Source organism: Kogia breviceps, chromosome X, assembly GCF_026419965.1.
Source record: "Kogia breviceps isolate mKogBre1 chromosome X, mKogBre1 haplotype 1, whole genome shotgun sequence".
Taxonomy (NCBI): Eukaryota; Metazoa; Chordata; class Mammalia; order Artiodactyla; family Physeteridae; genus Kogia; species Kogia breviceps.
This window is the reverse complement of record NC_081330.1, coordinates 119,264,417-119,285,076: the sequence shown is the minus strand read 5'-3', so window position 1 is coordinate 119,285,076 and position 20,660 is coordinate 119,264,417. Positions and strand designations below refer to the sequence as shown.

General features: G+C 45.6%; 1 protein-coding gene across 7 annotated transcripts in view; it reads right to left on the bottom strand.

Annotated features, from left to right (window-relative positions):
- The window catches only part of PHKA2 (phosphorylase kinase regulatory subunit alpha 2), a 63,281-nt gene that overhangs the window by 28,044 nt on the left and 14,577 nt on the right, over window positions 1-20,660 (bottom strand). For all 7 annotated transcript variants that reach the window (XR_010838734.1, XM_067024010.1, XM_067024011.1 and 4 more), the window contains exons 6-15: window positions 20,490-20,570; window positions 19,027-19,125; window positions 17,089-17,235; window positions 15,542-15,595; window positions 14,582-14,704; window positions 10,829-10,924; window positions 6,576-6,683; window positions 4,489-4,567; window positions 1,669-1,803; window positions 887-996 (exon numbers count right to left, since the gene is read on the bottom strand). Coding sequence is in view for 6 of the 7 variants with exons in the window: in XM_067024010.1 (XP_066880111.1) it covers window positions 887-996; window positions 1,669-1,803; window positions 4,489-4,567; window positions 6,576-6,683; window positions 10,829-10,924; window positions 14,582-14,704; window positions 15,542-15,595; window positions 17,089-17,235; window positions 19,027-19,125; window positions 20,490-20,570 (1,032 nt within the window). In the remaining variant the exon portion in view is untranslated. The remainder of the gene's footprint in view (window positions 1-886; window positions 997-1,668; window positions 1,804-4,488; window positions 4,568-6,575; window positions 6,684-10,828; window positions 10,925-14,581; window positions 14,705-15,541; window positions 15,596-17,088; window positions 17,236-19,026; window positions 19,126-20,489; window positions 20,571-20,660) is intronic.

Genomic DNA, 20,660 nt, shown 5'->3' with positions numbered 1-20,660 from the left:
CACCGCTGTCCCTGAAAGTAAATCAATAACTCCTTAATTCCTACACTGTCCAGGGCTGCTGGGCTCGGCAACGTTTTCCTAGTGGGGCCACTAAGAGCAGGTGAGACGTGGAGACTGTGTTTACCTGATTCATGGCCTGGTTAATGTGAACTAGAGGCACTGTTGCCTGATGTTGGTGAAAATCATTGTTGGCCTGGCCTCCGGACCAGTGCACACTCAGCTCTGGTCTAAAATTTGTTACGAAGGGAAATAACTCACAAGATTTAAGCAAGCAGCACAGGCTGGGTGAAAAACAGCAACTTGAGGCTACTGACCCATGACCCTACGGCCCAACTATGTCCCCAGGTCGTTGGGGGGCTATGCCCCATGTTGACAAAGTGACCCCTCAGTTGGCCTTTCTAGCTGCCCAAATGGACGAAAAATGCTTCTTTGCATTCCACAGGACTAGTTTCCTTTGGAAACAAAAACTCTGAAGAAAAGTTCCACAATCAGTATATTCAGGATCCTGTCAAGGGGGTTGGGACCGGAAAAATCAGACTTCCCATGTGGGATTCTGCTGACAGAGGACCTGCTAACAGCCTAGGCAAGGGTTAAGGACTATTGCAATTAGGGCACAAGGGCTGCGAGTCAAGTGGCATGTCACTAGCGAATTTGTAAAGTGGTATGAATTTCATACTGGAAGTGACGGCACGCTCGATTCAATTCAAGCCGCATTTACTGAGCACCTACCGCGAGTAAAGAATTGTATTAGGAACTGGGTGTCATCTTATGTCTCTGTTTGAACACATGCATGCACATTCTGCCACATTCAAAGTACCTCCCCAGACAGAAAAGACAGCTTAATAAACAGATGCTTGTTGGTTTGTTACTGGCCTGCTCTTCTCACCTGGGGTGTGAAAGTAAAGATTTGGTTCCTAATCACATAGAGTTTAGATGTTCCAAGGACACCGATGTGCCGATATGGTCGCCCACTCAATTTCATATTCTTATTCCGTCCTATTTAGAAAATAAAAGAGAAATTCGAGCTAGAGCAAATACAGTGACATCTAATCCAAGTGATTCTGGCTTAGACTGGGCTTATTTATATGTTAAACAACTCACTTTGGGGTTTGGTTTTTCTAATACTGTTATCCTTTTTTGAGACAAGGATGAATTAAAAACAAATCCCACCCCCTTCTTTTCATGCATATAGAAGAACAGCATCCGGTGCGACATCTATATGGAATAAAATTATTACAAGGACTTTATTAATGTTCACTTTTTATTTAGTATTGAACCATGATCCTGAACAAAGTCAGATTTTAGAAAAAGAAGAGAACCCATCTCCCATTTTAATGGGTAAATGAGCATTTTCTTAGACCACAGATAGAATTTAGAAACATTACCAAGACACAAATGACTGTTCCAATTGTGAATTTTCAAAGGTGGCTCCTTATTTTACAACAGATCTGATGAATCACATGGCCACCTGTGGTGACATCTCCTGAACAGGCATGAGAGGAATGTGCTTGGTGGCCATTCCTCTTCACGTGGAAGCTGTCAAACCACCTACTTTAGTGCTTTGCCCAATTCCTTTGAATTTACACATATCACAGTCTCCCCCAGACCCCAAACCTGGAACCGAGATGCCCCCTTGCGAAAACTGCCCTGCTATTTCCCCAAACCTACCAAGCTTGGCATATATGTGACTAAGAATCCGGCCTGGCTGGACTCGGATTGGGTGAATGTCGGCAATACTCTGGATGCTCACCCCGTGCTTCCTCAGCACCTCCTTAATGTGGTTGTTTTCTGCCAGAACAGTCACTGTGAACAAGAACATAGCGCCTGCATTAGACGGTGGCCCTCGTCCCCTCACACGGATGTGTGCTGCTGTCTACTCTCCTCTCTGGCCTGTGACAGCATGCTCTCCACGTGCTGGGTGGTTTTGAAAGGGAGAGCGCTTGTCCTGTCGCTCTTCCTGGTTCTCTCTGGCCTTGCCTCCCCTCAACACCCACAGTGCATATTTATCAAGTGCCCTCAATGTGCAAGACAGTCTGGGACTTCTAGAAATGGTCTTCAACAGGTCCCAAGCTGAATTACCCAACGCAAATGACGTCTTGCCTCCCTGTGGGTCTGCATTTATTCGAAACCTGTCTTGTGTTCTTTTCACATGGGGTCAGGAGTGGAAACAGCTTTGCAAAGGGGATACCAGAAGAAGTCTGTGTCTCTGCTCTCAAAGACAGAAGAGCAATATAGTGGTGTGTGCAGCAGGGGATGCTCTGACCGAGGGGGAGGGGGGGGGAGGGGGGAGGAGGTTTTATGCTTTGGAGAGAAGGAAAAGTGGGCCTACCAGTGGGCTGGTGGTAGTGGGGCAGCCTGGGCCACTGGGAAACACAGCACAGGGCCCCCCGCTAGTAGGGAAGAGCCACCCCAGAGCTGGGCCACGCACCCAGTGGGCCGGCCTGGGCCCCATCTCCAGTGAGTGAGGCTGGGCATCTGGCTGTCTAGCAAGCAGGGTTCTGGGATGCCTCGGATGTGGGGGCCGGAGGTGGGCTCAGACCCCCCCATACCTGCTGTACCAGTACTGCTGGCTTTTAAGAGAAGGGACAGTGCTTTGGCAAAACGAAGGAGTCCTGGGGAGGGAACTGGAGAAAGGGAGTTCTGCGTCCACCTGCAGCTGAGCCTGCCAGGAACTGGAGGGGCTCAGGGCGGTGCTCAGGCCAGAGGAAAGACTTGGTTACTGTTAAGGTAGCTCCCTGAGCCCAACCACTGTAACCTCAGGCTGGTGGCACCTGAACGTACGATACATATAAATGCCACTGAGACCTGAATGTCACCTCCTTATATTTACATAGCACGTGATGCTTTTTCAAGGTATTTTCATATCCATGATCTCATGTGAGCTTCACGGCAAGGCCCTGAGGGGAAGCCTTGCTGCTCGACTGGCCAGCTGTAGCTGATCAGGGACCGGAAGATAACCCCGCAGGCCCCAGCATGGGAACATCAGCCATGCAGGAATGGGTGAGCAGCTTCCCTTAACATCCGTCTCTTCGGAAGCTTACAACACCGTGCAGAGATCTCCATGTATCAGAGCCACAAGGCGGTCACACTGTAGAAGTGACTCTTTCAGAGGAGTGGCTCGACCAAGACCTGTGAGCGTGGTGATCTGAGAGAGCTGCACGCAAAGAAGTTTCTGAAACTGCACTTCTTCCTCCAGACCACTGCCTCTGGCATTTTCTACTCTGTTTTTTTCTATTGCATTAAAAAAAAAAAAAAAAAAAAGTGCTCAGGATCCATCAATGCACCCCAGCCTGCAATTGGAAGAGCGGCCTTGTGGACTTAAGGGATCACTTAGCAGCATGTGTTCTGGTGACGGGCAGAGACTGTGGGGTCAGGCTGGATCAGGCCACCTGGATGTCAGAGCTGGGTTTGCACCTCCAGCTGTCAGCCGTGGGTCCCTGAGTAAGTTAACCCCTCAGCCTCATGTGTAAGAGGGGGATGATAATCATGATCGTCACACTTTCTACCTGACTGGAATGTTGGATGGTTGGGTGCGTCTCTCGGTGGGCCTGAGGCACAGTACTGACTGGGTGATGACCTGCACGACCTCTGCTGTATCACGGACAGGCGCAGCCAAATGCGTCCGTGACCACAGAGAGGGTTGCCCTTCATTTGCTCAATAATTGTTTTTAATGTATCGAGTGCGTGTGTATCAATCAACATAGAAGCTACAAAAATGATAAGGCCCTTGTCCTTAAAAAATGTACAGTGTCCTCTAGAGGACACAAGGCATAGTCACGACACGCTATGATACTAGCTGGTATATAAGTCACTCTATGAGGTTTGTGAGCTCTTGGGGAGTCCTTCCTAGGAGGGGAAGTAGGGAGAGGAATCGGCCAGCAGGGAGCATTCTAGGCCTGGCCCTGCACTGAGGGCCTTCCCTGTGGATCTCAATTCCTCTCGAGAACACCCTGTGAGAGAGCACCGGGTGAGAGCACCGGTCACGAGAGCCTGAGGCACACAGAGGTGAAGTCACACGGCTAGTCAGAGCCAGTGCCGCAGCAGCAGCCCAGGCTGGCCTTGCACTTCTGTGCAAGAGTTGCCGGCTAGAGAGGAGGGGAGATGGGTGGAGGAAGGTGAAAACATGGGCCTGCAGCTCTGGAAAGAAGTCAGACCTCTAAGGGAGGAACGAGTGAACCCTCGTTTGGGTTTTGAGTTTTCAACAAGGTCACGTTCTACTTTTTAAAGAATAGCAGTTATGAAAAATGATGCTCAATGAATCACCTGTGCCCCAGTTGCAATCAAGGTTTACATTCAAGAAAACAATTGCTTGGTAGAAAGTAACTTTGTGATGGGGAGCAGCTGAGTTACAGAACATATTTCACAGAACTAATATATGCTAAAATATATACATATGCAGATTTTAAAAAAATTAAATAGGAACACTTTGCTTTAAAAATAACATTGGTTTTACAAAGTTAAATATGAATAGTAAACATGCTCACAAACCTTGTACTACGACATCAGGTTTGACGGAAGTGGAAAATCTTCTATTTAAGGGATCAATTTCACCAGTGGCAAGGAATCCCTAGGAAAAGAGGAGCATTAACACTATGAAATACTGATTAACTGAAATTTCACCTTAAACCTAAGTTTGAAAATAAAATATTTGGGGGCTCAAGATCTTCAGTGTTTTATTCCTTTATAATTTTTCAAGGCAACTGCTTATTTTCTCTGAACTACAGTATACCATTTAGGTGGCACTGATAAATGTATTGCGTTTTTGGAACCCAGCTCTCCAGGGCTAGTCAGAGACGCCAAACTTGTGTGAGTGAAAAGAGCAAGGGTAACTCATGCTTCCTGAGCCCTTACCCCGCGCCAGGTACTGCGCTGAGCCCTGTACATGCACTGTCACACAGGCCTCCTAAAAGGGAGGCACTACCATTCGCACATCTTACAGGTGGGAAAACTGAGGCAATGTCCTTAGGGTAAGCACTTAGCCCAGAGCTGACTGTCCTGAAACACAAAACTCCCCCCCCTGCTGGCAGAGTGCTCTTTGAATGTGGATCTCCTCATATTCTCTATAAATGATGGGAACCTTAAGAGGAGGGATCAAGGTGTTCTGGGAGTTCTGAGGAGAAGTTGGACTTAACGCTGGGCCTAGATGAGGGCCTTTACATTGAGAGGAGGAAACAGAAGCAAGTTTGTTTCCCATGTCACTGATACAGAAATGAGAGCTGCACCATATTGCAGATGATAAAGCCCAACCTCTTTACTTTAAAGATGAGGAAATGTGAAAAAAAATCTATATTTAAATAAAGCTGTACAACATTAAAAAATAATAATAATAAAGATGAGGAAACCAAGGCCCAGGGAGATTAAGAGACCTGCCCGAGGTTAAAGAGCTAGTCAGAGGCAGCGTTGGCTTTCCAAAGGAGATATATATGCTTCCCTACTCATAAAGACTAAAGTGTAAGACACGGTCTCCACCCCCAAGCACATGTCCATGAAACTGCGGAGATGATCATATCCATGAAGCAACTACTCCATCTCAGCAACCAAGGGCCACTTGCACTGTGATAGCTTCACTTGGGTCTTCTTTCACCCACCAGGAACTGCAGTGACATCCAACCGCTTTCTCCCCCGCCCCCCACCCCTCCCCAGGGGTCCAAAGCACTCAGCTGGGCAGGATCCTCCCAGGAAAGATGAGCCATCTTATAAAAATCACTCACACTTAGGACTGGGGAGGGGAATTCATGTTTAGCTGGCACAAAAGCATTTGTATTTTAAAAACTTAAACCTGGGGGCAAGAAAATGCTTAACAAGAAAGTATGAGTCAGAGGCAGCAGACCTTCTGTATGGCGGTATTACTGGCTGATGGCTGAGGGAGCAGCCGACACAAAATCCACTGCAGAAGAACCAGCCTGCTGCCCCTCCCTGCAGAGAGCACTGGAGCGTCACAGTCCTCCTGCTTCCCGCACCTAAGACCGTGTGGAGTAGTTCCCCAAACCCTGCATCTTTCACACGTGTGCTGATCCTGGCTGAGAAGCTTCCAGCCCTCCTACCGACCATCAACTCAACCAGGTTCTAGCCACAGACCAGGAATGCTGGTGGGAAGGGGCGCTGGGGGAGGGACAGAGAGTGCTTGGCTTGCACCTAAGCCCAAAACGGTTTACTATAAATACGGACACAAGCCTCAGAGTCAACACCAACCAGTTGACTTGAAAGCCATGAAGATGCCAAAGACGAGTGACTTCCCTGGCGGTCCAGTGGTTGGGACTTCACCTTCCAGTGCAGGGGGTGTGGGTTCCATCCCTGGTCGGGGAGCTAAAATCCCACAGGTCTCACGGCCAAAATACCAAAACAGAAAAAAACCCAGAAGCAATACTGTAACAAATTCAATAAAGACTTAAAAAATGGTCCACATCAAAAAAAAAAAAAATCTTAAAAAAAAATAAATTAAAAAAGAATGTAATCTTAAAAAAAAAAAAAAAGATGCCAAAGATATTCATAGCCACACTGGACAGAGAGCCCCTGTGGTCCCCTGAACTTCCAATCAGATGACTTCCAGTCTGTGAAGCCCCCAAGTCCCTTACCTCTGCCAACAGGGAGCTGAGGATGTACAAGGACTGACCCCACAGATGGGGCACCTTCCCCAGAGGAACTCTGTCCACCGTGTGAGGATTCTTATACTCTTCATCTACCTGGCAAAGAGAGGAAAACCCAAAGTCAGAACGTCAGAGGAGAACACAGCCAACGTCACTACATGGGGAGCGCACGGAGGATTTACAAAATGCCGCTCACTTGATCCTCCAAAACCAATTCTATGCGAGAGCTGGGATAAGGAGGCCATGGAGGTTGAGGCCCTTGCGCGGGGGGCCACGTGGCGAAGAGCAGCAGAGGTGGAACTCAAACCCAGGCCTGGCTCCAGCCAGTGCTCTTCCCGCAAGCACACTGATGGCAAAAGGCAGAGAGATAGATAGGCACTGGAAGCCGGGCCTGCTGTCTTTGAGCACAGCTCTGGGCAACAAGAAATATTTGGCTGCATTATGGGTACAATGATCTAAAACATCGGCCAACAGCCATGGCAGTGTAGTTCTGGATGCTGAGTCAGCTTTCTATCTTGCTCTCCTCAGGGGTTCATAAACTCAGTGTGCGGATGCAAGAAAATTACCAGAAGGTGGCGCTATTTATTGAGGAAAAACAATTGTACTATTAGATCACTAATTTTCCATCAGGGACTCAAAAAGCTGAATCCATTGGGGGCTTGTGACTCATCAAAATAAGCTACAGTTCTCTTTCTGATGGACAGTGCTGGCTACGTGTTGTAAAAGTTAGTCTCCAATTTTCTCTGTTGTAAACTCCATGCTGACCTTTGGGTTTTGGGTCATTACAACGTTCACTGGTTGGGGGTAATGTTAGTGACCATTTCCTTCTCCAGAAAACATAAGCCAATTGAAGGAAACAGGAAACACATCTTTCTCCAAAGGGGAAAATCACATCATGAGGCGAGTCATTCTCTGCTTGTGAATTAATCAGTGATGTTATTAATATATGCAGTAAATTTTAAAAAATTTTCTGTAGTAAACTAAGAAAACCTTAAGCTCATAAACGGAACAGAATTAAATGTTACCAGTAATCAAATAATCAAATGGGATAATACATGGAGGGAGATTCTCCAAAACATCATTGTGGTTATATTTGGGAAGTAAGATTCGGGAGAAATATTTTCTTTCGATAGAATCTTGTACGTTTTGCAATATGCAGAATTACTTTTACAGTCAGACTGTACATTAAAACTTTTTGAAATGTAAGTAGTGTTAAGAAAGATTACATAGATCTGGAATGGGAAATAGTCGATGCAAAGAACAGAAGGTAGGCAAGGTATCTGGGTCAAAAGACAGTTTGGCTCTGCCCTCCTCCCACCCATTGCTGGCTCCTACCTCCCCGTGGATGTATGTGTCTCCCCCTCTCCACCTCAGTCCTTCCAATCTGCTTGCAGGTCCTCTAATGCACCAAGCCTTTGCCACCGGCAGTCCTCTGTCTGCCCTCCATCCCATGGATTCGCTCCTCCGACCCCCCTAGCCTGCAAGTTCGGAGAGGTAGAGCCGGCGTCGTGACCCCTCTAGGTGCCCCAGTACCTAGCCTGCTGCCCAGCCCGGAGCAGCTGCTCCAAGCAAGTCTGCTGGGTACGCTTGCGTTAGTCTTGAGCTGACCAATGGAGGCCCCGTGGGTGGTGGCGCCTTGCAAAAGCCTGTCCAGCTGAGGAATTGAGCGACGCTGAAACTCAAGCTGGATGGCGCCTTGGCCCAGGGCTGTGGCCACTCCAAGGGTGAGGCTCTTTTTCTAATTTGCACAAAGGTGCCATGTGGGTCGGGGTAGCCCTGTCTGTGGTGGTCTCTACATGTTACTGATGTGATGGGTGAACCTTCCCAGCTGTCACCCGGAACCAGCACAGATACAAACTGCTCAAAATAAAAGAACGTTCAAAATCGGTACCTAGCTGATGTGTAAACACACTGGATAAAGGCGGATACTGAAATGACAAGTACAAGCCCAAAGGTCAGTATAGCGATCAGAAGAGAAAAGTTGCAGAGTAACCCTTTACAACATGTAGCCAGAGCTGTTCGCCAGAAAGAAAAGGAGAGCTTATAACACCTAGCAGTTACTACAGTCAGGAAATGTGCCTTTTAGTAGAACATGGATAGATAGTTATTCTCTATATAAAACAGGTAAAATACCCCTGAAGCTATTTATTTTCCCTTGCTATGCTTCCAGATTCCAAATTACCTCCCATTACTAACTTTGTTTTGTCAAGTGCCTCAATACCGGAAAAGGGGCAACCTGAACATGCAGTTGCTAGGAAGTAACTACCCAACACATACACATCACACATAGTAAAATGAATACGTTTACAGGAAACCTAGGTTTCCAACAGGTAGAAAGAAAACAGCCCCTGCAGGCTCCATGGCCTGATCTGTACAGTGAGGGACTCTCCATCCCCTGGAAATGTACCACCCATTAGGAGGCAGCGTGGGGTTGTGAGGAGGCCCTGAACCTGGGGTCTGGCTCCAGGCAGAGCCCAGTGCTGTCTGAGCTCTGCCTCTCTGAACTGAGGCAGATAATTTCAAAGGCCTTTGCCAGTCCCCTGACCATGTGCTTGTGGCCTGATTCAACCACAAACCCATAGACCCAAGCTGCTGTGTGATAGCAGGGTTACGCTCTAGTGCAGGCCCTGTCAACCGGGGGAAGGATACTGCTCTCTGAAATCTCTTCCTCCCCAAAATGCAAAAATGAAGCTTTGAAGCAACAGGAACATTCAAAAGAGAAATACCCTTGAATCGAGAATGGTTTTCTGCTAAACATGAGATATGTATGGGGAAATCTTCCCATTAAGATACATAGGTCCATCATGACCCAAGTTAGGAAAGTAGATAGAACAAAACTATCTTTGGGCATCTTCTTGGAACTGGCCAGTTTCCCTCTTCATGATACAGAATGGCTTCTAAGTGATTACTCAAGATGTAGCTCAGGAACTGCTTGACTCAAAGGAAGAGATTCTCAGCTACCCTATACAGGCAGACCTCGGCTCCAGACCACTGCAATAAAATGAATATAAAGGGAGTCACACAAATTTTTTTATTTCCCATTGCATATAAAAGTCATGTTCACAGGCTTCCCTGGTGGCACAGTGGTTGAGAATCTGCCTGCCGATGCATGAGACATGGGTTCGAGCCCTGGTCTGGGAAGATCCCACATGCCGCGGAACAACTAAGCCCATGAGCCACAACTACTGAGCCTGTGCTCCGCAACAGGAGAGGCCGCGACAGTGAGTGGCCCCCGCTCGCCACAACTAGAGAAAGCTCTCGCACAGAAACGAAGACCCAACACAGCCAAAAATAAATAAATAAATAAATAAAAGTTATGTTCACACTATACTGTAATCTATTGTGAAATAGCATTATGTCTAAAAGAAATGTACGTATCTTAATTTAAACATATTTTACTGCTAAAAAATACTAACCATCATCTGAACCTTCATCAAGTTCAGCAGTACTAACATTAAAGATTACTGATCACATGTCACCAAAACAAATATAGTAATAATGAAAAACTTTGAAACGTAAAAATTACCAAAATGTGACAGAGACACCAAGTGAGCAAATGCTATTGGAAGAACTCAATTAAGGGTTGCCACAAACTTCAATTTGTTTAAAAAAAAAACAAAACAGTTATCTGCGAAGTTGCAGTAAAGCGAGGTATGTCTATACATCTCTCCCCATCTCCCAGGGAGATTCTGTCTGGTTTCTTCTTCCGTGGAAATGTGTGAGAACATGGTGCCTAACAGTGTTTTGTGCTTTTTAGGGCCTGTGTGGCCTTGGGGTCGGAGAAGGACAGGTATCCTCTGAAGGTCCTCAACTGACGCCTCCCTTGGGCACCAGCCAGGTCAAGCATGGCTCCAAAGCTGTAACTCCTGTGATAAACAGGAACACTACTGAAGGCTTTAAAAACCACTTCTCCTGGAGAAAAAGTGTTAGGACTAAGAGAAGCAACTTCTGTGAGACCTACAAAATAAGGTACTAAACAGGCTTTTCTGTCTCCGTAGCTTTTTTGTTATTGTTGTTGTTTCTGATAATTGTCAAGCTTGTTCATAACTGAAATTCCAACTCAATCTTTTTGAGATCTTTCAGTCTTGGGATAAAAAGACAGAAGTAAGAACCGAGATAATCACTAAAGCGTAAGAGTGAGAATCAACAAAGAGGGAACATTAATATTTGAAGGGGGAATGAAAAACACCAAAAGGCCAAGCACCATCTCACTTTGTATTAGATAAGCAGCAGCTGGTTACCTTGTTAGGCGGGACAGCGTAGAGTTCAGGCACCAGGTGGATCCCGTTCTTGCCTCTGATTAATATTCCCTCCAGGGCCTCTCGGTATTCTTGGACCTGGAAAAAAGCCCCATCCCCCACGGTAGGAAACCGCAGTGCAACACAGAAAAACAGCTCTCCTGGCAACAAACAGATCAGAAGTAGGACACAAGGCACAAATACCTTCAGCTCAAGGACTGCAGGAGGAACATGGACTCTTGCTGACAGCAAATGTTAGGAGAAGCTAAATGCAACTGGCCTTTTATGTGTTGTCTTTAATTCGTGATTTAAATACTTCACTCTGAACTTCTCACATATTTAAATTTTGTCTCACCAGCTAGACTATAAGCTTTATGGAGTGGAGGCCGGATCTTAAGCAGTGCATCCATTTCCACCTGTTGGTAGTTTTCCACTGCAGAAGCCGTCGTTCAAACACTTATTGCTCATGAAATATTTGCTGAACGAGTAAGATGTGAAGAAAAGGAAGTGTAGGTACTATGATCCATGTACCCCAATTTTTAGGATGTGCTACTCAGTAAAAGCTGTTGTTGCAAACATTTCTATTAAATGAAAAAGGCGGCGATAAAACCCTATACATTAAAAGGGAAATGGAGAGATAAAAACCTATACATTAAAAGGGAAATGGAGAGGAAAAAAACCCTTAACAGCCACCCAGCTTTTTGACACATTTCATCTTTGGAGAGCCCAAGCAAATGCCTTCCAGATCTCATTTTCTTTTCGTTTGAAATTTATGGACAGCAAAGCACGACAGTGTGCATCACTTTAAAATGTGAGTGGGCAGCAAGTGGCAGAGACAGCACAGGGGGCTAAGAGAAGCAAATTCTGTGAGACCTACAAAATAAGGTACTAAACAGGCTTTTCTGTCTCCGTAGCTTTGTTGTTGTTGTTGTTTCTGATAATTGTCAAGCTTGTTCATAATTGAAATTCCAACTCAATCTTTTTGAGATCTTTCAGTCTGGGGATAAAAAGGCAGAAAACGTAAGAACCGAGATAATCACTAAAGCATAAGAGTGAGAATCAACAGAGGAAACATTAATATTTGAAATTTACTGCCGCTTCTGAAACACCTCTGCATTCCTCAGTAGAGGCAGCTTCAAAAACTAAAATGAATCTTAGATTGCATATCCTACCCCAGAACATGTGATCTGAACAGATTAAAAAAACAGCAAAGTGTTTGAGTTTGTCAGTCCCATAAACTTCATGAGGACAGGTCTGTTCTGCTCACCAAAGTGTGCACGGCAGCAAATGCTAAAGAAATCTGTCTTGAACAAATGAATGCTGCATTAACAAATATTCAGTGAGTACTTACTATGTACTAGGCATGGGGCATACACCAGTGAAGTGGATAGAGACCACCTCTACCAGGATCTTTTGACAACTAAGTGGGAAATACAGTTACAGGTGCCAAGCTGTTATAAGAACTGTGGGGCATATAAAAGGGGCACCTGACCCAGCTTTTAGGCTTTCTGAAAGAAGAGACACTTAAAACGAATCACGTGAAGGAGGGAGGGGAAGTTGGGGGTTGAAAGCATACCCTGGGCATTTGAGAGAAGGGGAGAGGCAGCATGGCCTGCTCAAAGGACTGAAAAAGTTTCCATGTGCTTGGATTACAGAACTCAAGAAAGGAAATAAGTAACAAGAAATTGGGGGTACACTGGTAAAAACGAGGGCCAGATCTTACGGGATCCTACAAAACGTGTGAAGAGCTTGTACCTCATCCCAAAAGCAGTCAGGAAGCCATTCAAAGCTTTTAAGCAACGCAGCAGCATAATCTCTTTCTTAATAAGATCACTTTGGCAATGGTGTGGAGAAACAGCAGGAAGTGAGGCTGGGAGATAAGTTAGGAGGCTGATACATTAATTAAGACATTAGCTAAGAGTACCCTTAAAGACAGCAAAAGCAGGGCTGGTCTGAAAAGAACAGCAGCAACAACAAAACCTGTCTGTGGAAGACTGGGGGCCCCCGATGAACCCCGCCTCCTAGTCCTCCAGCCTTGATGTAGTGCCCTTCCCCTGAATGATGCACGATAAAAGGCCCTCAGATGTAACATACTGGGTTAGGCTAATCAACAGAGAATTTCCTGTCACCTGTTTTATCCTAAGCCAAAATTTGGTCCTCTCTTTGTGTCCTCAGGTTAAAAAAAAAAAAAGAAGACCCTGGCATCTACCCTTGTCAAAGTTCTACATGGTCAGGATATTATAGAAACCATACTTACTCTTCCCAGCCTGTGTCCCTTCCATATTTAATATCTAATTGTTTCAGCCAAACTGATAATGATCAAGACACTCCAATATGGAAAAAGGTAAGACACTTGATCCCTAGCTTATCCTATATAAAATCCCTAAAAATAAGAGCCTAAGTTTTAACAATGTCTGGCATTCTATGTGCCCCCTCAGGCTACATCTTTGTCTATGGTTTACCAATCTTGGGCCTATGAATGCCGGCACATAGGTGGTATTTGTTTATTGGGATCAAAATGTTAACTTGAAACTGGGAACAAGCGAATATTTTCAAATGAGTGCTAAACAGTTTCATTCCACAAGCCCTAGTTGGGTCTATGCCCCTTATCGGCAGGAAGTATCCAGAGTGGTAATCGCCCTTCTTCCCTTAAGATGGAGGAATGATCAAAAGATAGGGGGGACTGAAACCAAGGGTAATCATTAGTCAAATCCATTTTACCTGTAACCTGCCTTCTCTAGTCAAAGTTCTTTTAAGACCTGCCAAGTCCTCCAAGCAGCACGTAGCCTCAACGATAAGATGTTTGCCTGAGTTGTTGTCTAGGAACTTGGAGTCAGCTGTGTCTGGTTCCAACTGAGCTGATTAAGACTGGTTAGGACCACTGACCCTCCAATTGCGCATGCTCAAGTGTCCGCTGACCTTTTGGCATCACAGGGCTGAAAACTCCACCCTCAGATGGTGCTAAGCACCTCCATTTTGGAACATGCAGAGCCCCGTAGCCTAGTTACACTTGGGCAGAATGACAATTACTGCACCTTTTTCCAATCACCTTTCCCCAGCCTCAGACTGCCCTGCTGCTTTATTCTTTATCCCATAAATACACGGAGCCCCTTGCCTTCACTCAGGTAGACCTGAGACTTTCTCCTTGCATGGCTGCCTTGCGAATAAACCCTCTTTTTGCTGCAAACCTCGGCATCTCAGCGTTTTGGCTTGCTTGTTGCACTCTGGCAAAACAAACCTGGTTTGGCGACAATAGCCCTTAAACAACAGAATGCAACAGACGTGACACTTTGCCAGTTCCAGGCCTAAACCTTAAGAAAGCTTGGCAGCTTCTGCTTTCGCATTCTGGGAGAAGATGACCACCACGTAAAAAGCTTAACCGTCCAGAGACGGCAATACTTTAAGAAGCTCAAGCTAGCTACGTGGAGAACTAAGGTCTGGGCCAACGAGCTGCCAATCATGTGAGGGAGGCCATCTCGGATATAGATCCTCTAGCCCCAGTGAACCATCATCCCAGGTGACACTAGGTGAAGCAGAGAAAACCTGTCCCTGCTGAGCCTTGCCCAAATTGCAGGATAATAAGCAAACAAAATAGTTGTTGTTTTAATTCACTACGTTTTAGGAAAGTTTGTTAAGCAGTGACAGATAACTGACACAGTGCCCTGAATTCCTGCATAACCCTATGTTCTAATAATAATCAGCACACCAGTGGAATGAAAATGCCGATTACCAACACAATACCCAGCATTTTCTCACCTGAACAGCATCACCGCTGAAGACCCCATCTATTATGAAATAAGTCCAGAACACAGGCCATTCACATTCAATGTTTTCAAAGAGCTTGAGTTCAGCAGGGTCATAATGCAATCGGTTTGGGTCCTGGAACCAAACAGGTAAACCCTCTGAAAGGTAATGTCAGATTACATACATAATACCATTGTACCTCCCTGGGTGTCCCTTGCTGTCTGATTCAATGCAGCTTTGAGGCTGGCATGATTAGGATTCTGCTATAATGGGGAGATGCTATTTTTGGCAGTTTTCCATGGTAAAATTTCAGAAAAGTAAATCAAGTGTACACAACACTCCTGGGTAGTTTATTATTTTAGGCTTACTATATCTCTATAACAAATAAAGAGCAATTTGCCTCTCACAGTGCTGGGCAGACTATCTGTTTTATTGATATAATTATATCAGTCACTATGGCAAAGGAACCCAAGGAGGCCACAGGTAGCCTTTTAAAAAAATGTGTGTTGGGCTTCCCTGCTGGCGCAGTGGTTGAGAATCCGCCTGCTGATGCAGGGGTCACGGGTTCGTGCCCCGGTCCGGGAAGATCCCACATGCCGCGGAGCGGCTGGGCCCGTGAGCCATGGCCGCTGAGGCTGCGCGTCCAGAGCCTGTGCTCCGCAACGGGAGAGGCCACGACAGTGAGAGGCCCGCGTACCACAAAAAAAAAAAAAAAAAAAAAAAAAAAAAAAAAAAAAAAAAAAAATGTGTGAGCCACAGAACTGTTTGTCCTTGTCTACAAGCTGGTTTTAAACCACCAGCTTGCTGTCCTCCAGATGATCTTACTATTCTATTGCCTAACTCCAGCTTGCTGACTCCAAAATTAAGACTTCCTTCCAATATTCCAACATGTAAGTTTTATGATCAACACCACCGCGGCAACTTAGATATGAAGCAGTTAAGGAATCAGAAGAAACAATCTTTAAATACAACCTCTCTTGGGGTTTTATAACCATCTCGAAGGAAGCGACAGCATCCATAACGCCCCTAAGAAGATAAAGAAAAAAGATGCATCTGATGAAACAGAAGAATTTCTTTGCCTCTTTGATTCAAGTCAGCCCTTCACCCCCTTTCCCATGAATCTTTTAGTAACAAAACGGGTACCAAATGCTCTTTGCTATCAGTACAAAAACTTATTTTTAAGTAATAAGCAAAGTAAATTCAGGTTTGATAAGTGCTTGGAAGGGAATGCCAAAACCTTTCATTAGAGTGGCAGTCAGGGCTGAGAGATTAATTGCCGATAGTTCACTGAATGACCATCCTTTCATTCTGATTTGCTGTATCGTGCAAAGATGCAAAGGGGCCCTTACTGCTTGGGGAAGCCACCAAGGCAGATACATGGATTGACTGGACTGCTTCTACTGGAAAGACTGGAAAGCCACAGGACATTCCAGACTCCTCGCAGTTAGGTTCTGGATGCAAAGAAGCCTGCACCTGGCGAGAAGTAGGTGAGGGAGGTGGTGGGGCTTCCTGTGGCTTAGGGCCATCACTGCTGGTTTTCCCGCTGCAGGCTCCAGTGTTCCTCTCCAGCTTCTTGGGGGTCAGGAAAGAAGGACAGTGGCAGTGCTCTCTGAATCTGCCTCCCTAATCCCTGGATCGCAGTTTTGGGTGTCCACTGCTCAATTTCTTAAGTACGTGGGGCTGCTCTAGCACTGGCCATGCAGGCGGGCACGCTCCTAGTGGCCGGCCCTGTAGTGTTCAGGGCATCCTGGGAGGCCCGGTCTTGAACTGCTCCCCTTGAAACACCTCACTCCCTACATTAATTCCCTGCCTACTTCCACAAACGAAAGAGGTTCTGTTTTCTCCACTGGCCCCTAACTGAGATGGTGCCTTCTTTGGGGGATATGGTTGGAGATCCTTTACTCCTTTGTTTCCAAAGGCTAAAAGCATTTTTCACCGAATCTAAGTAGGATCATCAACATGCAGATTTCAGTTTAGGAAACTTACATTCTTCAATCATTTTACTGATAACTTCAGTTGGCTGGAGTACTGAATAACCTTCTCAGTTTGGTGTAATGTGTCATAGTTGCTGCATTTCACCTCAGAGCAGGCATTTTTTTTAACCTCAGTTTAACTTTGGGATCTCCAAGCCCCCAGAAATTGTGTGTAAAGTTTTGAAGATATTGGGACATGTACATTTTTCTTCTGGCGGGGACTTTACTTTTCAAGAGATTCTTAAAAGAGTCTGTCTGGGATCTCTAAAGGGTTAAGAAGCTCTGCCTTAGAAGTACGGGAGTGATACGAATTGGGGTTTAAAGGTGCCAGCTTGAATTGAAGCTCTGCTACTTAGAAAGAGAACCAAGGCATTGATCACTCCAAGACTTATCCAGACTCAGCTTTGGAAACCTCAATCGTGACTCGACTTACATACAGAGCGATTGACCTCATGGAGAACCAAGGCCTGGGTGAGCTGCTCCACGTCACTGTCTGAAGGGGCACTTAACACAGGGCAGAAGGGCACCAGTGTGACCCATGCTTACCTGGAGCTTGGAAATAATTTCATTTTTGGTCACATTCACAAGGTTCACATCTTCCACTGCAAAGGCCGGGAAAGAAATGATGGAAAGAAGCCCAGCATCAATCTCTTTAGATGTCGATGCTCTTGGCAGCATGGAGAACAGAATAGACTGAACAAAAAACAAACAGGTGGCTTTAACCTCGGAAGCACTAATAGTTACATACAGTATCTAGAAACGACGACTTTACCCCAAGGGAACATTTGAATGAGTTTGCCAAGTTTTAGTAGAGCTTTTTCCTACCAACATGACCCCTGCTGGGCGACCTTGCCTACCCAGCCAACGCTTCCTGCTCCTTGCAGGAGAAAAGGGGGCTGGGGAGAGCAGTAGTATGCCTGCAGCCCGTGTGAGAACTGTTTGTCTCCCTTCCTTTCGTGCCTGCTGTCGACTTCGCTGGGCCTTTAGGACATGCAGGGAAGGGACTGAGGACTACCTTTGTCAGTAGGCTAGCGTGTCCTGGCTGTGAAGATAAGAGACAGAGAAGAATACACATATGGGACCAAGCCGGAGAAATGTCCGGCTTCTGTGGAATGTGACCAGTTGGACTGGGTGACCCAGGAACTACTTAAAGGAGTCAAATTCAGAAGGCCACACGAACAGGCAAAATGGTTTAGTCAAAACAGAATTAGTTTAGTCCTAGAAAGAATGGGTTACTTAGTGGCACTATAATATGGCCTCAATTATAAGGTGGTTGGATTAGGTACTATAAACTAAAGGAAGGTGAAATTATAAAGAAAAGTTTGGGAAGGGAAGGGAGCTAACACTGAGATCTAACATGTACTGACATGGGACTAGACCCCTGCAAACATAAGCTTATTAAATCTTCTATATGAAGAAGGAATTCGAGAACTATGTCCAATTCATGCGTGAGGACTCTGAGACACAGAGACTCATGCCTAAGGGCATGCAGCCAGTCTGCGACAGAGCTAGGATTCCAACCCAGGTCCAGCGGGCTACAGAGCTCATGCAATCTCCACTAGGGACTACACATCTATTAAGATGCATACCAGCTTGACTTTATTAAACCACACCCAAAGAAATAGCAGACTCCCCATTAAGGACTATATAATGGAGGGAAATGGAAAGAGCTAGGAGGAGTTAAATATGGGGGGGAGCCCTCCAGCTTCAGAACAAAGCTTCATTTTCTACAGCCAACTGACCCCCAGGCCCAGTTCTTTAACTACTCACTCTTTCTCGGCTCTCTGCCTGAAACACACACTCCCACCGGAAGTGCTCTGCTTACAGGTTTTTATGTATCTCACTCCCACAGCCCTAGCACAGTACCTGGCATGCAGTAAGCCCTCACTAAATAAGAGTTTGCTGATATGTCAGCAACTGGTGACCTACTGTCTGCTAAATGGAGTCCCCTAATCTGCATCAAATCACACCTTTCTCTGACCGGTATTTCAGGGAGATTTTACTAATTTGCCATTTCTCGCATATCATCTCTCCTCCACCATCCATTCTGCCCATTCCCACTCCCTCCCCAAGGGAACTGCTGCCTGCTACTCATCCAATTTGGGGACCTCATGAAATAAACCTGAGAGAAAGCCACCTACATGCTCAAAAAACATAAAACCAATTTTGCCTCCAACAAAACAAGGTTGCCTTGATTATGGACTCCATATACAACATCATCACTGTGTCTTACGTTTGCACAGTACTTTCTGGTTTACAAAGCACTCTGACAAACCAAGTTGATTTACTCTGATCCTTATGACCACCTTGTGCAGCAGGAGGAGAAGTTCCCAGGTATGCCCATTTTATGGATGAGGGAACTGAAACTCAAAGAAGCCAAGTACCATCAAGCTAGGAAGGTGAGGATCTGAACTGGAGCCCAAGTCTTCTACTTCATGAGTCTCCTTCCCTACTCTCTGGAACGTGAGAGCCTTGAGCCATTACCTGGCAGTGTTCGACCTCATCGGGCAGAACGTGGATCACGGACTTGCGACCTCCATGGGCTCCAAAAAGGTCCAGTTCGTCAATTGCCTCTAGGGCTGCCTACAAGCATAGGTATGAATTACTTTTTCTTTCTAGTACACATACACTCCCATATCTAGCACCCCTTTTTCATTAAGCAATCTAGCATATATGTTTTCCCAATCGTGATAAAACAAATCTTTAAAATCCACTAAAGTGCCTTATACTCGTGTTCTATCCTTATTTTCAGTGGGTAAGAGCTTTCCTGTGTTTTGCTGCTCACTGCAGGAACAAGAAAGGGAAAATAGAAAACCATTTCCCAAAATGAAATTACTATTCTACCCAAAAATGAAACATTAACAACACAGCTTTGTGCGTGTAAGGGGTGGAGGGCTAAATTCATGGGCGGCTTTTCTTTCACCTATTTTAGCGGATGACTTCTAACGTTAGCATATTTGGCACTTAAGAATGTTAACGTTTTTTAGTATTAAGTATGTTTTCTGTCAGTTGACCTTAACAGAGCAAATTTATTGTTGCTTTAAAAATTCTAGGTCTGGAGTCTTTACTCTGTCTAAAATTATGCTTCTTCAGTCTTGAGGAAGAGGGGAGAGAGGAGGCATGCTAAATGTCTAGGGCAAGACATGTCAACTGGTAGCCAGCAGGCTGAACCTGCCCTACAGGCATGTTTTGTTTGGCCTGAGGAAGTTTTTAAAATGATTTTGAATTAGAATACCTATAGAGAAAGTTTGCAGCATCCTCAATACCCCCTGATATTTTTCTATCTGGCCGGCTTCACTTGTTTATATTACTCGCCTGACCTGACCCTGTAGACTTTTATTTGTTTTTTTTTTTTTTTTTTTTTGTGGTACGCGGGCCTCTCACTGTTGTGGCCTCTCCCGTTGCGGAGCCCAGGCTCTGGACGCGCAGGCTCAGTGGCCATGGCTCACGGGCCCAGCCGCTCCGCGGCATGTGGGATCTTCCCGGACCGGGACACGAACCCATGTCCCCTGCATCGGCAGGCGGATTCTCAACCACTGCGCCACCAGGGAAGCTGACCCTGTAGACTTTTAAACTTGTGAGCCCTGTCCTACAAAGTGGTCATATTCTTCAGCCCCCTTTATGACCCAGAAAAGAAGACTGGACATCATACATCCAGTTTCTTCGACAACAGCAAGAGCTTAGATGTGTGGGTGATAACAATGGATAGTAAGGAGAGAATGCACTTATTTTCAGGTACATGCAGATTTCGGTGTGAGAAACCTACATTTTTTTTTTTTACCTATAATTTCAGTTGGCTGGGGTACATGTGCCACTTGAATTCCATACTTGCTGCTGACTTTTGAAAAATACGCTAATCAGATCAAATCCAAACCCCTAACGATGAGAACCAAACCAAGGCAGTTAAAGACGCACAGAAGCAAGAACAAACAGGACGAGACTGTCACCTTGGCCATTCCTACAGAGCTTGCATTCAGTTCTGGAATGCCCTGATTGGTCTTATCTCCACGTTCCCACATTCCATAATCCTGCGGGAGAAAAAGGGAAAAAGAGGTGTATGAAAAGAGCTATGGAAAAATGATTCGTTCATGTCACTGCAGGCATAAAGAAACATGAAT